This window comes from Oncorhynchus kisutch, linkage group LG22 (assembly GCF_002021735.2).
Source record: "Oncorhynchus kisutch isolate 150728-3 linkage group LG22, Okis_V2, whole genome shotgun sequence".
Lineage (NCBI taxonomy): Eukaryota > Metazoa > Chordata > Actinopteri > Salmoniformes > Salmonidae > Oncorhynchus > Oncorhynchus kisutch.
Window position 1 is genome coordinate 37,235,799 of NC_034195.2, and position 13,633 is coordinate 37,249,431.

The 13,633-nt window shown below is 41.6% G+C and overlaps 1 protein-coding gene across 2 annotated transcripts in view; it reads right to left on the reverse strand.

The window, feature by feature from the left end:
- Positions 1-13,633, reverse strand: part of LOC109866991 (inositol 1,4,5-trisphosphate receptor type 2) — a 151,913-nt gene that overhangs the window by 37,195 nt on the left and 101,085 nt on the right. For both annotated transcript variants that reach the window (XM_031801972.1, XM_031801973.1), the window contains exons 46-51: positions 8,724-8,849; positions 7,858-8,050; positions 7,633-7,758; positions 3,519-3,694; positions 3,215-3,379; positions 2,582-2,759 (exon numbers count right to left, since the gene is read on the reverse strand). In XM_031801972.1, the coding sequence (XP_031657832.1) occupies positions 2,582-2,759; positions 3,215-3,379; positions 3,519-3,694; positions 7,633-7,758; positions 7,858-8,050; positions 8,724-8,849 (964 nt within the window). The remainder of the gene's footprint in view (positions 1-2,581; positions 2,760-3,214; positions 3,380-3,518; positions 3,695-7,632; positions 7,759-7,857; positions 8,051-8,723; positions 8,850-13,633) is intronic.

Genomic DNA, 13,633 nt, shown 5'->3' on the forward strand with positions numbered 1-13,633 from the left:
GTTCATCCATGTATATGGGTAAGAGTCTAGCTAGCTACACTTTCAGATATTATACATATCCAATTTGTCAGAAAATCATTTTCATTGCAAGTTAAAGTGTACTGTTAGCTGGCTGGCTCGCACGCTAACGTTACGTGTATGATCTGTTTAGTAATATTATTAGTATCTCAGAAATCCATTGCATTGCTAATTATACGGTCATCTGTACATGTCTAGACAATAGTCACCCATCCACTTAGCTAGATGTGGCTGAGGGGTAAATTTAAATTTTATTTGAAATAGTGTGTGTTTACCAGAGATGGTAATGTGAAGAAAAACATGAAGTGCACCAAAGTCAGATTAGGATATAGGCCAAGGACCAGATAAAGCATATTTTTTCTAATAATTACACCACTTTTAGTCTTGAAATATTTGGTTGTTTACTACACTACCTTACTCACACTGTTTAAGCACATGGCCTCACATGCAAATCCTTAAAGAGAAGGGTGGGGCTAAGGCGTAAGAGGGTGTGAAAGACACTGAATGGGTGAAGACAAAGAGCTCTCCAGTAGGTATACCGAAACATTCAAGGACTATTTTCTCAAAAGAGGGGTTCCAACTTTATCAACTTTCAAAGCAGAATTACTCCCCTTACTCCTCACCTGCAGTGTATGCTCACCTGCTAGCTCTGAGATTACTTTTATCCAATGTAAAAAACACAATTTCAAATTTAGCTAAATAGAGCCGGTCGGTCACAAATGTGGAAAAAGTCAATGGGTGTGAATATTTTCTGAAGGCACTGTATAAGCAAGCACGCACAAACATGCAAGTACAGACAGTCAGTCAACCAAGACAGAGAACAGGTTTATCGAAAACCTTTAGTGTAGTAAACTAGTAATGTATAGTAAACATGTGTTTACTAGTTTTCAATGACAATTCCACATAGCTGTTGTGACAAAAACAAAAAGTCCATCCTACTGCTCAGTCTATCCTGTCTAACCTAATGCTTACTGCAGTGACAAATCAAAACATCAACCTTCTTCAGTTTCAACAAGCGACATCACTAAAATCGATGCTCTTTACTATCCAACCCCTTTCCACTAATAATTCGCAGAGCATCTGTGAAGAGAGAGCAGCATGTAATGATAAAGGAGCCATTTGTCTCATGAAATACTGTCTGGTGATAACTATGATAACCAGTAGGGCTGGGCAATATGGGCAAAAACTCATTTCTCCATTTTTTTCAAAATTATGGGCGAATCATGATATACACTACACAGCCAACAGTATGTGGACACCCATTCAAATGAGTGGATTTGACTATTCCAGTTACACCTGTTGCTGACATGAGTATAAAATTGAGCACACAGCCATGCAATCTCCATAGACAAACACTTGCAGTAGAATGGCCCGTACTGAAGAGCTCAGCCACCTTTCCAAGAAGTCCAAGTCAGTTTGTTAAATTTCTGCCCTGCTAGAGTTGCCCGGTCAACTGTAAGTGCTGTTATTGTTTAGTGGAAACATCTAGGAGAAACAACAGCTCAACCATGAAGTGAGAGTCCACACAAGCTCACAGAAGCTCACAGAACGGGACCGCTGAAGTGCGTAATGTGTAAAAATGTGTCCATATGACCGATTTTGTTGGACCAAACCTCAAATGCAAATAGCTAAACCATTTGTCAGAGTGGGCTTGGGTGTGTATGTAAACCAGAGAAAGATGAGAAGCAAGAGGTTTCACTCTTGCCAAAATCTGTCCAAAATAAGCCCAATGCTTTTATATGCACTTATTTAGGAGGTAAGGCAGGCTTGTCACCTGCCTTTGGGCACAGGCTTGTCACCTGCCTTCCCGCCTTTGGGACAACAACTCCTATTGTTAGTGCAGAGACATGAGCATCTCGTCATTATATACATATATCTGGTGTAAATGGGAAGGTGCACATAGCACAGAAGGAGCAAACGAGACGAGCCCAAAAAGATAACAAGCGGACGGACATAAACGCTCATAAAAATGAAAAATACAAAAAAAACTTGATTCTGCGATAGACATTTGGATTAATGTGTAAAAATCACACAGCCCTACTACCCAGTGGGCAAAATTAATTGCAATGACGTCATTATTAGAGAGTGGTCAGATTGTATACTGGCTGTATGAGGAAGTTCTTACGATCGAGGGCCATAGAATTGGCCAGTCAGGTGTGGGTATTGAAGGGCAACGGTTAGGTGTGGGTGGCAGGACTAATGGGGAGACTATGTGGCCACAATCCAGTGTAAGAGGTGTTTGGGAGCAACATCAGAGATCATGTATCTTATACTGAGCAGTGACCATATCCGCGATCAGCAGGACAGGCTGAGTAGGGTGGGGTAGTGTGGGGGAGCAGGGGGGTGACAGAGCAGAGTAAATGGGCAGAGACCTAGGGTAGTAAAAGGGTTGAGGAACATTGGGTACTAGTACTAATTGAACTGGGGTAAAAGTGCAGAGACCTAGGGTAGGGTATAGGGGCAAAGGTAGTGAATAGGTGGTGACTGTGGTTTATAGTGCAGACACCTAGGATAGAGTACAGGGTTCTGGGCTGAAGAGAAGGGGATGTCTATGGGTACTGACCTGGCAGACGTTGCACGTCCATGAGGAAGTCGTCCTTGAGGAAGAGGAAGCCCACGATGGAGAAGAGGTATACCAGAATGAGGGCCAGCACAGCCGTGAGGACGATGGAGCGCCCATTACGTGTCACGCTCTTAATCACGTTCAGCAGGGTCTCCTCACGGTTCAGCAGATCAAAAAGCTGAGGGGGACAGACACACAGTCAGACAAATGCAGACACAGGGACACACATGGGCACAAACAGCTTTAGGAGAGCTGTAAAGGCACCCGACATCACATTGCTTCCGAACAGCAACAGCAAAAGAAGGAGATGATGTGGCTTTCTGCAAATGCAGCTGTGTCTGAAAAACCTGGTTCAAGTGGGGGAACAAGAAGACCATGGAGCTAAATGATGGAACCACACTATAACCACCTGCCGGGATCACATGGCACCAAGAAAGGTCCAAACTTAATCAACATCACTGTTAAACGTCCATTTTATGTTTTACGAATGATAACCAAGTACTTTCAAGTTAAATTAATCCAGTTCATTGAATTGAATGGATATTTAAAATTATAAATAAGCAATAATAATATAAAGTTCTTGTATTTTTTAAAGTTAAATGGTGAAGTGTTGCAGAGATTGTTTTCACTAACCAGGAAGCTGTAGAAGAACTCATGGACAAAGAGGCCCAGCATACAGACGATGATGTAGCCTACGTGGTAGAGGAAGGGCATGTCCAGGACCACTGCCTTGTAGCCCCGCGTAAATGTCCCCTGGTTGCCCACGAAGCTCACCAGGAACACTATCTTATTTAGGAGCTGGAGAGAGGAGAGGAAAGAGGACTGAAATATGGCTTCAATAGAAGATGATGCTGAAATTACAAAACAGGAGTTGTTAGTATTACACTGTACATTTACTTAAAACTATTTTGTCTGTATTTGACTTTGCGGTACTTACATTGGCGGCCCCCAGTAGCAGCAGGGTCGGGCCCAGGCCCAGTGTGTAAATAGAGCGCAGTATGACAGAGACCAGGAAGGGCCGGACACTCCCTGGTTTGGGCAGGATGAAGAGCATGGCGGTGCACACCACCAAAGCCACCCACAGCAGGATGGACACAAAGGGGGGCAGGATGCCTGGGGATGGAGTAAACAAACAAACAAACAAACAAACAACAAATACAGATGAAGACAGTGGGGAATGTCAAACAATGGCCCAAAGGGAAGACTGGTGATATCCAAACCACTGACCTCGTGCATCTCATAAACACTGCTGCCTTAGCACATGAACCAACATTTACTGTGATTATCACGCACATGATCATGCAGAATTCGCCATACAAGATTGGGACTTTCCTTCTGTGCTTAACTTTTTGAACATGATCTACCTTCAGATTTCTCTATTACTATCATAAAATGAGAAGTCATGTTTCCAGCCACAATCCAGGCTTTAGTCTTCACCGAAGATAAACAGCTTAACTCACTAGTGGATTCCAGAGCCACTTGGGACCCTTTGGGAATTACTGGGACGTGCTCATTAGGCATCAACCTGAAGAAAACACGTAGGGACCAAAAACAGGTTGGGACTCAACATGTCCAATAAGAAACGCTTGCTTTCGTGTTTTTTTTGCTACCATGTGCCCTAAGGGACAGGTCAAAAAAATGTGCCCTCCCCAGCGTAAAAAATATTTTCACATGACCCTTCTCTTGTACTGTAAACCCTGTAGCAACCCTGTGTTTTAAACATGAATATCAACTTTACGACTTCAGCATGATTTTGCCATGCAGGGCTAACAGGCCAGAAGTTTGAGGATTTGCTGACCACCACTGACGAGCTCACTCTCCCTGCCTGTTTCATTACACTACAGTCAGACCCGGCTGCAGACAATGATCAGCTGGGGGGAAATCTGATTTTCACAATTTGATGCAATATTAAGCAAAAAGGCACGAGGAGCCCTTAGCTGTGGTATATTCACCACATACCACAAACCCCAGAGGTGCCTTATTGCTATTATAAAATGGTTACCAACCAAAATAAATATTTTGTCATGGTCTGATATACCACGGCTGTCAGCCAAATAAGCATTCAGGGTTCAAACCACCCAGTTTATAATTATATATGCAACAAATTTTCCACCAACAGGTTTCTGTGCCAATGCACCACACACAACCAATAATCAACACAACTCTATACCGATTACCGACTTCGAGTGCTTATCATAATGGTTTGCGTTTTCAACAACACAATCAAGTAGCGAATTGAAATCTTTAAAAAAATCTAAATGCATCCCTCCCTACTCAGCATCGATTGTTTGGTTTGACAATCTCCAAATGTCACTATTTTTGGTGTTTCTCTTTCCATTAATCGAATGGCAGTTGCACAGTTTGGATGTTGGAATTATAGTAGAGTGGATGAACATGCACAGATAGCCTACAGGAGACTTTAAGTAGTATAATCAGATTAAAATATTGTGACTAGTTGTGTTAATGCCACACACAAAAGGTAATACATTTAAAAAGTTAAATGACAAATATTTAGGCTATATTGAAGCGTTAGGGTCTAGGAATGGCTGCTCGTGTTAAGCTTTCCTGAATAACTGGGCCTGCTGGGAGCATAGGCCTGTGGCCAGGATGACTTGGGATAATGATGATCGGCAACAGACAGCGCTCCAGTATCAGAAGTAAAAATACAGCCAGACTGGCCTGCTACCGTGCCTTTCTATAAACTGTTGAGAGTAGACCCACTACTATTCCAAATGGAATGAATGGAATCAAACATTCAAATAACAGTGCTTTTGCGCCATTATTCAAATTACATTTTCACTGCAGTTTACAGCCTAGAGTAGAATTGTGATCACGAGAAAAAAATGCAATTATTCATTGGATTGTGGTGTTGTAGGCTAGTCTAGGTAGGATCCTTTTATTGTCCCTAAAACAAGATCAATAGGGGAGCTTTTTGAGCTGCGTGACTTCGCTGTTCTTTCATTTACAATGAAGCACCTGGCCTCCACTGCCGATCAGATATTCCTCTATCTTGTAGATTTGTATAGAAAATGGTGACTCATTTCAGGAAATGTCGTGCTTCACTACTTCACAGGACAGTCATTTGAACAAAACCTTTTTTTATTTTATTAAAATGCGTTTTTTTGTGGCAGAATTGCCTTGTGAACTTTCATGTGCCTTAATAACAAACTTGCATGCCATCTGTAAAATTGTTAAATTACGAGCCTAGTTGGTTTAGCCATGGAAAAAATACCGAAATCTTCCTGCAAGCCATGACTGGCTAAGATAATGAGTGGGCTGGACATGCCGATAGAGGAGTTCGGTTTGGTCTGCCATGTAGCACGCTTCAGTTTATAATGAGCTGGTCAGTATGTGTTGTAATAAATGTAATACTTTCTAACACAGCTTTTTTTTTAAAGATCTCACGTAGTACAACTGCATAAAGTGTTGCTCTCCTAATTTCTGAAGGACTGAGTTTTGAAATTGTGTAATTAGAGTATGATAGGTGTTTGACTGCAAATATGCAGATGGAGTCGAAAAGAGAACACACAGAAGGCTCCGGATCACATTTTCAAACTATGGGCAACCATGACATTCGTGACAGAGAGGGAGAAGCGTCCATCCATGTATACGGGTAAGAGAGTCTACATTTTTAGATATTTCACATTACTCATTTTGTCAGAAAGTAATTTTCATTTCAACTTAAAGTGTACTGTTAACTAACTAGCTAAAGTTAATAGGCTGGCTAGCTAGCTAACGTTGTGTGTATGATCTGTATAGTAATATTATTCATATCTCAGAGCCATTTGGATTTCTAGTTTAAGCCTAATGTTAGCTAGCTAACATTGAACCTGTTTGGTTAGCTACCTTCAGATTCATGCAGGGTAGTAACGTTATGAGTAGGGATTATGGGTCATTGTTTAGCTAGCTAGATACATGTCTAAACAAAAAGACTGCACCATGCAAGTAACTATTTCAATAGAATGTTTGTTGTCACTTCAACAACTTTCGATAGACATAGCTGGTAAATTCGCTGAGAATAACTGACAAATTTACGAACGCTCAAAACACGTTGAATATGGTTGTGGTGTCAGATAAATTTGGCAAAAAAAGCATAATTACATTATTGCCAGCAGCACAGTTGCAGTCACCAACGTTCTGGATAACATAAAAACAGCCTAACCAGCTCTGTTAGAGCGAGTAAAATGGTCAGAGTGAGCTGTTCTCTCATTTGTGTCTGGAAGTAGCTAGCAAGCTAGCCAACATTAGCCAGTTAGCTTGGGCGCTTGACTGCTTCTGTTCGGTCAGAATGCTCGGATCAATCCTACTTTTCAGCCAGAGCGTTCAGTGTGCGCTCTGAACGCCCCGAGAACAAAACGCTCTGAATTTTTCGAATGGCCAATCTGGCAACGCTCTGAATTTTCGAACACCCAGAGCACACTCAGACACTCCAGATTAAATTTACAAACATAAACCAGCATTTAGTCTTGAAAAACGTTGGTTGTTTAGTACATAGCCTCACATGTGAATCCTTAAAGAGATGGGTGGGGCTAAAGCTTAAAAGGGTGTGAACGATGCTGAATGGGTGCAGACAAAGAAGGGTTCTCCAGTAGTAGTACCAAAACATTCAAGGGCTATTTTTTTAAAAGTGAGGTTACCAGTTTATTAACTCTCAAAGCAGGATTACTTTCCTATTGTTCCTCAACTGTATGATATACAATTTTATAGCTCCAAGTCTTGTTTATCCAATGTAAAAAACACAATTTCCAATTTTGCTACATAAAGACCGAATCGAGCCGGTCGGTCACAATTAAATTATTTTATGTTTGGTATGATTAACCAATTACAGGTCTAGACACACAATCCAACTACCACTATGGATAAAGGGCAGGATAGACAGTCGACTGGTAGATTATATTGACCAGTGGTATAGTAAGCGTGCAGAAAAGCATAGTGAATAAGGGAAGTACAAAAATACCTTGAAAGGCGAGGCACATGCAAGCAGATGAAGACATTATATAACTGTCTCAAACTGTCTCTAATGAATAAGAACTTGCTGTAGGACATCTCACCTTCATCTCCGTCATCTCCAAAGGGGTAGAAGAGAGCCACGGCCACGTTGACTAGAACGGCTAGGTAGAAAGAGATGCTTCCCCAGAGAGAGATGTGCCGAGAGAACCAGAACAGAGCCAGGTTATCTATAGTGACACGGGACAACTGGTTAATGTCCCTGCATCACAATGTAGCCATTATTTAACCACCAGAAATGTTCATCAGTGTAAAACTTTTTATCTTACTGCGTATCTTCTTCTGCCAGCGCATCTCATTATAGAGGTCGTCAAACTGCGTGAAGAAGTCGTTGACCTTGCTGCCCTGGTCATCCCTCTCGGTTGTAGTGAACACGCGCGTCTTGGACTCCTCTGTCAGGTACTCACAGATGTTGGGCACTGGAAACACTATCTGCTCCATGGTGCGGTCGTGACGCACAATCTGACGAAAGAACATGATATGATACCCCTAAGACCAAGAACAAAAGTAGCTGTACTTTCAGGGGTATATCTAATTGAAATGCATTCCAGGTGACTATGACGCTGGTTTACAGAATGCCAAGAGTGTGCAAAGCTGTCATCAAGACATGAAATTACATTTTACCTTTATTTAACTAGGCAAGTCAGTTAAGAACAAATTCTTATTTTCAATGATGGCCTAGTGGGTTAACTGCCTGTTCAGGGGCAGAACGACAGCTCGGGGATTCGAACTTGCAACCTTTCAGTTACTAGTCCAACGCTCTAACCACTAGGCAACCCTGCCACCCCAGAATAGCCTAGTGAAGAAACTACGTGATTCTATGTGTTATTTCATAGTTTTGATGTCTTCACTAATATTCTACATTGTAGAAAATATGGCCAATATACCACGGCTAAGGACTGCTCTTATTCACGGTGCAATGCAGTTTGCCTGGATACAGCCCTTGGCCATATACCACAAACCCCTGAGCAAAAAAAAGCGCAGAAGAGGCCTGTAGCTTTCCAGTGAGCAAAATTGGATGATTTGGTGTCATTACAACCAAAAACTGGTTGAAATAAAAATCATGACCTAATTTCAACCAGTTTTTGCCACTGGGTTGAGATAATAGGATGAAGACTGTCTGGGTGAGGTCTACCTCTATCTGAGCGGTGTGGTTGGCATAGTAACCAAGGGCGTCGCCTCCCTCCGTGTCATCGTTCAGCAGCAGCCCCGCCGCTAGCGGCCTCAAGCTCTGCTGCAGGAACTTGCTGTGTCTGGCTAGCTGGAACACACAAAGTACAGCCAATCAGTCAACACTAGGTACTTCCACTATTACAGATCTGTCATCGATAATAAAATGTGTAATGGGTTTGTAACCCAATCCATTTCAACTGGAGGTCGACAGATTAATCGGAATGGCCGATTAATTAGGGACGAATTCAAGGTTTCATAACAATCGGAAATCGGTATTTTGGCAATTTTTGTTTTATTTTTTATTTTTTACACCTTTATTTAATATTTATTTAACTAGGAAAGTCAGTTAAGAACACATTCTTATTTTCAATAACAGCCTAGGAACGGTGGGTTAACTGCCTCATTGAGGGGCAGAAAGACAGATTTTCACCTTGTCAGCTCGGGGGATTGCAACCTTACAGTTAACTAGTCCAACGCAATAACGACCTGCCTCTCTCTCGTTGCACTCCACAAGGAGACTGCCTGTTACGCAAATGCAGTAAGCCAAGGTAAGTTGCTAGCTAGCATTAAACTTATCATATAAAAAACAATCAATCATAATCACTAGTTAACTACACATGGTTGATGATATTACTAGATATTATCTAGCGTGTCCTGTGTTGCATATAATCTGACTGAGCATACAAGCATACAAGTATCTGACTGAGCGGTGGTAGGCAGAAGCAGGCGCGTAAACATTCATTCAAATAGCATTTTCGTGCGTTTTGCCAGCAGCTCTTCGTTGTGCGTCAAGCATTGCGCTGTTTAGGACTTCAAACCTATCAACTCCCGAGATGAGGCTGGTGTGACCGAAGTGAAATGGCTGGCTAGTTAGCGCACGCTAATAGCATTTCAAACGTCACTCGCTCTGAGCCTTGGGGTGGTTGTTTCCCTTGCTCTGCATGGGTAACGCTGCTTCGATGTGGTGGCTGTTGTCGTTGTGTTGCTGGTTCGAGCCCAGGGAGGAGCGAGGAGAGGGATGGAGGCTATACTGTTACACTGGCAATAGTAAAGTGCCTATAAGAACATCCAATAGTCAAAGGTTAATGAAATACAAATGGTATAGAGGGAAATAGTCCTATAATAACTATAACCTAAAACTTCTTACCTGGGAATATTGAAGACTCATGTTAAAAGGAACCACCAGCTTTCATATGTTCTCATGTTCTGAGCAAGGAACTGAAACGTTAGCTTTCTTACGTAGCACATATTGCACTTTTACGTTCTTCTCCAACACTTTGTTTTTGCATTATTTAAACCAAATTGAACATTTTTCATTATCTACTTGAGGCTAAATTGATTTTCTTGATGTATGATATTAAGTTAAAATAAGTGTTAATTCAGTATTGTTGTAATTGTCATTATAACAAATATATTTAAAAAAATGTATTTATTACTATTATATATATATTTTTTAAATCGGCTTTTTTGGTCCTCCAATAATAGTTATCGGCGTTGAAAAATCATAATCGGTCGACCTCTAATTTCAACACCTAATTTGTTTTTAACTTATAAACATTCACATTTGAGTCATTTAGCAGATGCTGAGGAGGAGGTGCGAGAGGGGGGGGGGGTGCTGTGGGATTATTTAAGATACTATTTGAAGAGGTAGGGTTTCAGATGTTTTCGATGTTGGGTAGGAGCTTGTTATAAAACAGAAAAGAGCTTTGACTGGGCTGAGCGTTAAGCTGCCCTCCCGTAGGTGTGGGAGGGCCAGGAGACCAGAGGTGGCAGAACGGAGTACTCAGGTTGGGGTGTAGGGTTTTAGCATAGCCTGTAATAAGTATATTGAGAGGATATGTATGTGTATGTGTGTGTGTGACATGCACATGAGTGTGCATGGGCATGCTACTGCGGGAGAGTAACAAAGACAGTCTGATTGTCAAGGACAGACACATGAGGTGTAGAGAGACAGTCCTTACAATGAAACAGACCAGTGAGAGATCATTGCCATTCAGTGAGGCATTCTGATGTCAATCACCAAGCAGAGACATCATCCCCTAAACCATCTGCTCAATACCAAGTCTGTTGTTGACAATGTACTACTTCTCCTCTCTATCCAGTGATGAATGTCTGCCTGCCTATACCTATTTCTGTGGTGATAAACATCAGCGAGGGAGACAAATTATACACTTGTCGGCGGACTCTTTCTTCCATCAGGTGAGATGGGGGTGATTCTCAGCTGACTATTTTAGACAGCACACAGCAACCTGGGAACATTCCCAGAACATAAGCTAAGAGCCCCATTAAGTTATAGATAGGGTTTTATCTAACATTAGGATGATATCTTGAAAACACACACATATGTACAGTGCAATCAGAAATATTTCAGACTTCGCTTTTTCCACATTTTGTTACAGCCTTTGTCTAAAATGTAATGAATAACATTTATTTCCTCCTCAATCTACACACAATACCCCAAAATGACAAAGCGAAAACAGGTTTAGACATGTTTGCAAATGTGTTACAAAAAGAAGAAGAATACCTTATTTACAAAAGAATTCAGACCCTTTGCTATGAGACTCGAAATTGGAGCTCAGGTGCATCCTGTTTCCATTGATCACCCTTGAGACGTTTCTACAACTTGATTGGAGTCCACCTGACGGGAAATTCAATTGACTGGACATAACTTAAGGTCCCACAGTTGACAGCGCATGTCAGAGCAAAAACCAAGCCATGAGGTTAAAGGAATTGTTCGTAGAGCTCCGAGACAGTACTGTGTCGAGGCACAGATGCGGGGTCCCCAATAACACAGTGGCCTCCAGTCTTAAATGGAAGAAGTTTGGAACCACCAAGACTCTTCCTAGAGCTGGCCCGCCCAGCCAATCAGAGCAAACGGGGGAAAAGGGACTTGGTCAGGGAGGTGACCAAGAACCCAATGGTCAAACCATGAAATCAAGATTGTCCTCTTTGGTCTGAATGCCAAGCGTCACGTCTGGAGGAAACCTGGAAACATCATTAAGGTGAAGCATGGTAGTGGCAGCGTCATGCTGTAGGGATGTTTTTCAGGGGCAGGGACTGGGAGACTAGTCATGGTTTGAGGGAAAGATGAACGGAGCAAAGTACAGAGAGATCGTTGATGAAAACCTGCTCCGGAGCGCTCAGGACCTCAGATTGGGGTGAAGATTCACCTTCCAACAGGACAACGACTCTAAGCACACAGTCAAGACAGCGCAGGAGTGACTTCGGGACAAGTCTCAATGTCCTCGAGAGGCCCAGTCCGAGCCAGGACTTGAACCCAATTGAACATCTCTGGAGAGTCCTGAAAATAGGTGTGCAGCGATGCTCCCCATCCAACTTGACAGAGCTTGAGAGGATCTGCAGAGAAGTATGGGAGAAACTCCACAAATGCAGGCGTGCCAAGCTTGAAGCCTCTTACGCAATATCTTACCCAATATTTTTATTGTATTTTACCTTCATTTAACGAGGCAGGTCAGTTAAGAACAAATTCTTATTTACAATGATGGCCGACCTTGTCAGCTCGGGTATTCGATCCAGCAACCTTTCGGTTACTGGCCCAGCGCTCTAACAACTAAGCTACCTGCCGCCCCAAGAAGACTCAAGGCTGTAATCGCTTCCGAATATGCTTCAACAAAGTACAGAATACTTATGTAAATGTAATATTTTTCTAACATTTCTAAAAACCTGTTTTTGCTTTGTCATTATGGGGTAATGTGTGTAGCTTGATGAGGACATTTTTATTTTTCATCCATTTTAGAATAAGGCTGTAACATAACAAAATGTAGAAAAAGTAAATGGGTCTGAATACTTTCCAAATGCACTGTATTTGTTTATCTATGTATGTACAGTACCAGTGGTTGAAAGAATGCTAAGTGTGTGCAAAGCTGTCATCAAGGCAAAGTGTGGCTACTTTGAATAATCTCAAATATAAAATATATTTACACTTTTTTGGTTACCACATGATTCCATGTGTTATTTCATAGTTTTAATGTCTTCACTACTATTCTACAATGTAGAAAAATAGTAAAAATAAAGAAAAACCCTTGAATGAGGTAGATGTGTCCAAATTTTTGACTGGTACTGTACATACATACATACATACATACATACATACATACATACAGTTGAAGTCGGAAGTTTACATACACTTAGGTTGGAGTGATTAAAACTCGTTTTTCTACCACTCCACACATTTCTTGTTAACAACTATAGTTTTGGCATGTCGGTTAGGACATCTACTTTGTGCATGACACAAGTCATTATTACAACAATTGTTTACAGACAGATTATTTCACTTATAATTCACTGTCACAATTCCAGTGGGTCAGAAGTTTACATACACTAAGTTGACTGTGCCTTTAAACAGCTTGGGAAATTCCAGAAATTGATGTCATGGCTTTAGACGCTTCTGATTGGCTAATTGACATAATTTGAGTCAATTGGAGGTGTACCTGTTGATGGATTTCATGGCCTACCTTCAAACTCCGTGCCTCTTTGCTTGACATCATGGGAAAATCAAAAGAAATCAGACAAGACCTCAGAAAATAAATTGTAGACCACCACAAGTCTGGTTCATCCTTGGGAGCAATTTCCAAATGCCTGAAGGTACCACGTTCATCTGTACAAACAATAGTACGCAAGTATAAACACCATGGGACCACAGAGACATCATACCGCTCAGGAAGGAGACGCGATCTGTCTCCTAGAGATGAACGTACTTTGGTGCGAAAAGTGCAAATCAATCCCAGAACAACAGCAAAGGACCTTGTGAAGATGCTGGAGGAAACAGGTTCAAAAGTATCTATATCCACAGTAAAATGAGTCCTATATCGACATAACCTGAAAGATCGCTCAGCAAGGAAGAAGCCACTG